The sequence below is a fragment of the Hyposmocoma kahamanoa genome, unplaced genomic scaffold (genome assembly GCF_003589595.1).
Source record: "Hyposmocoma kahamanoa isolate Upper Pololo Valley unplaced genomic scaffold, ASM358959v1 88, whole genome shotgun sequence".
NCBI lineage: Eukaryota > Metazoa > Arthropoda > Insecta > Lepidoptera > Cosmopterigidae > Hyposmocoma > Hyposmocoma kahamanoa.
The window spans coordinates 12473027-12475860 of record NW_020654466.1 but is presented as its reverse complement, the minus strand read 5'-3'; the positions used below and the strand labels follow the sequence as shown (position 1 = coordinate 12475860).

Here is a 2834-nt window from a genome sequence, read left to right as displayed (position 1 = left end):
AAATACTTGGGACAATACCCTCTGAAAGAGAGCGCCGGTACAGGAGAGAGAGTGGAAGAACTAGACTCTTTGCACATTTAACAATTAAAATTGCGGGAATGTTGTCCGGGCCTGCAGATTTCGTTAAATCCAAAGATTTCATTAACTTTAAGATATTTGTCTCAATTACCTCAACAGTAGATATATCAGCACATGAGTCGGTGTAAGCATTTGATACTGAATCGATTAAGGTGCTAGAGGGGGTGTGATTTCGAAAAGTTGAATGAAAATACTCCGCAAAGAAATTACATATTTCGTCACCTTGGTCAGACGAACGGTTACCGTATTCAAGCACAGAGGGGTACAAGTTAGACTGGTTTTTACTTTTTATAAATGACCAAAAAGCGCGGGGATTTTCTTTTATGTACTTTTCAATATTTGAGATATAAGTAAAGTACATATTTTCCTCCATCTCACGCGCCCTCTTACGCAATAACACGAATGAGTCACGATCATAAGCATTGCCATAAGTTTTATATTTTTTATGAAACTTCGACTTTTCTCTTAATAATTTAATTAAAGGTCGCTTATACCATAAAGGGTACTTATGAGAAGGCGAGACTACAGTAGTAGTAATATATTTATCACGCAAGCCATAAATAGCGTTATAAAAAAAATGATACCGCATCTTCTATACCACGACTATTAAGCTCGGAATGCCAACTGACAGCATCCAAGTCCGCACATATTGAATCAAAATTACCAGTATTATACAAGTACTTAATATATTGGCGCGGCTTAATTGTATGCAATTGAACAAATTCCGCAGTAGTTACCAAAGAGCGGTGGTGGGGATCTTCTGGGATAAGCGGACGGTCACAAGCATGAACATGAACTACATTATTAGAAAAAATTAAATCTAAAATACGACCATGGCTGTCGTTCGCAAAAGAGTTATATTGTGAGAGAGAACATGTATTAAAATTATCAATTAATTGTAGCTGGTGTGGACCTTGGAGATTGGAAGGGATAAGAGATATTCCATCATTGATATCAACAGTCCACGAGACAAAAGGCAGATTAAAATCGCCAAATATGATTATTTTGTCTAAAGGGTTATGTGATGTGATTTTAGTCACATTCAATGCAAAATTAGACAATTGAACCGGCATTGAGTTACCGAGATTCTGATCACAGATATAAACTACACCAATATGCATTTTGTAAGTGGATCTAGGATTACGATTTTTCAAAGATAAGGTGACCCATAGATCCTCGGCGCTTGAGGACCATTCAGGCCGGCTTTGTACTGCTAGGTCTTTGCGCACAGCAATTAGAACCCCGCCCCCCATGATCTGGCCAGTTGACTCGTAATTTCGATCACGTCTCCAGACCATATAACGATCGTCAAACAATTCACTATTATAAAAGCCATCGTTTAGCCAGGTCTCCGTGAGACAAATAATATCATACGAACATAAAGAAATATTTCTAAGGAATGTGGTAGTTTTAGTCCTAAGACCACGTACATTTTGATAATAAATTCTAAATGGGTTCATTATTAATAGAAAAATGTATTAGCATGCGAGTAGATTTGAAAAAATACGTAAATTTAATTTTAATAAAGGCAAGGTCAAAATAACAATGAAGTTGCAGAATATGGGCAATTAGTAACAAAACGGCAATAAAGCAATTAGTGATACAAAAGGAATAACAGAAAATGACAATTAAACTTACTTTTGAAGGTAGCGGTAGCAATAGGCGAGCGCAAGCAGTTGCACTGAGTAAAACAAAACCGGTTAGCAAGTCAGCGCACGCCAACTGTAGAACAGTAAGGTCCGCAATGGTTGCGGATAGGAAAATAGCAAATGTTAGGCAAGCTATACAGCAACTTATAAGTTTTTTAAATCGGATTCTGATTTAATAACTATCACGGGAGAAGCAGGACTCTTTCGCACGAAGATCTTACATCCTTTGACCCAAGTGAATGCGTACCCACGGTCCTTAGTCGTCGTCTTGACTTTATTGAGCAATATTTTGTTGTCTAGTGTGAGATGGTCATTAACATATACCCGGTTGGTACCTTGGAGTCCCAAATCAGTAGCAATTGTGGTACACTTTTTTGCGGCAGCAACAAACTCATCCTTTACGTATCTGCTGTGTACACCTACCACAATTGTTTTATTGTTTTTGTCATTGCGCATGGGCACCCGGGCAATATAGTTAATTTGCTCTTTCGGTAAAACACACTTGATGTGAGCCCCAATATTAGCTATAATGCTGAAAAGGTTCTCGGTCTGAGAAACTGGAACACCTTTGATCTCTACGTTGTTAAGACGTGAACGTTGATCGTTATCTTTTAGCTGCTGCTCCAATTTCTCTACACGCAACTGCAAGCAGTCCACGTCATGTCTTGTGTTCTGAAGATGCAATATGTCCTTTTCAATTTCACCAATCCTATCAGAGAGAGTCCCTATTTTATGGTCTACAAACTCGATGGAAGTCTTGATGTCAGACATTTCAGTCTTTATTGTCTTTAGCTCGGACAATTCGGCCTTGATTGTTTGTATGCTAGCATTTAGCTCTGGAAGCAAGGCCACTTGTGCGGAGAGTTGCTTAAGCTCCGCCATCACGGTGTCCATATCCGCTGGTACAGGGGACTTCAGAAGAGGTGGGAGCGGGCTTTCTGATCTAGAATTCTTGCAGGTAGGACACCTCCACATAGACTTTCTCTCTCCTAGTCTGCGGTATCCCGTTTCCGTAATTCCTGCGCAGGCGAAGTCGTAGTGTCCTTGACAAATAGAGCAGAGAGCTCCATCACGGAACTGATTATTACAGCTATTGCATTTGAACAT

General features: G+C 39.4%; 1 protein-coding gene across 1 annotated transcript; it reads right to left on the bottom strand.

The window, feature by feature from the left end:
- Positions 1-1871: 1871 nt before the first annotated feature.
- On the bottom strand, positions 1872-2834 carry LOC113235937. The gene has a single exon (XM_026471859.1). It carries the CDS (start codon positions 2832-2834, stop codon positions 1872-1874), a length of 963 nt encoding a protein of 320 aa, XP_026327644.1.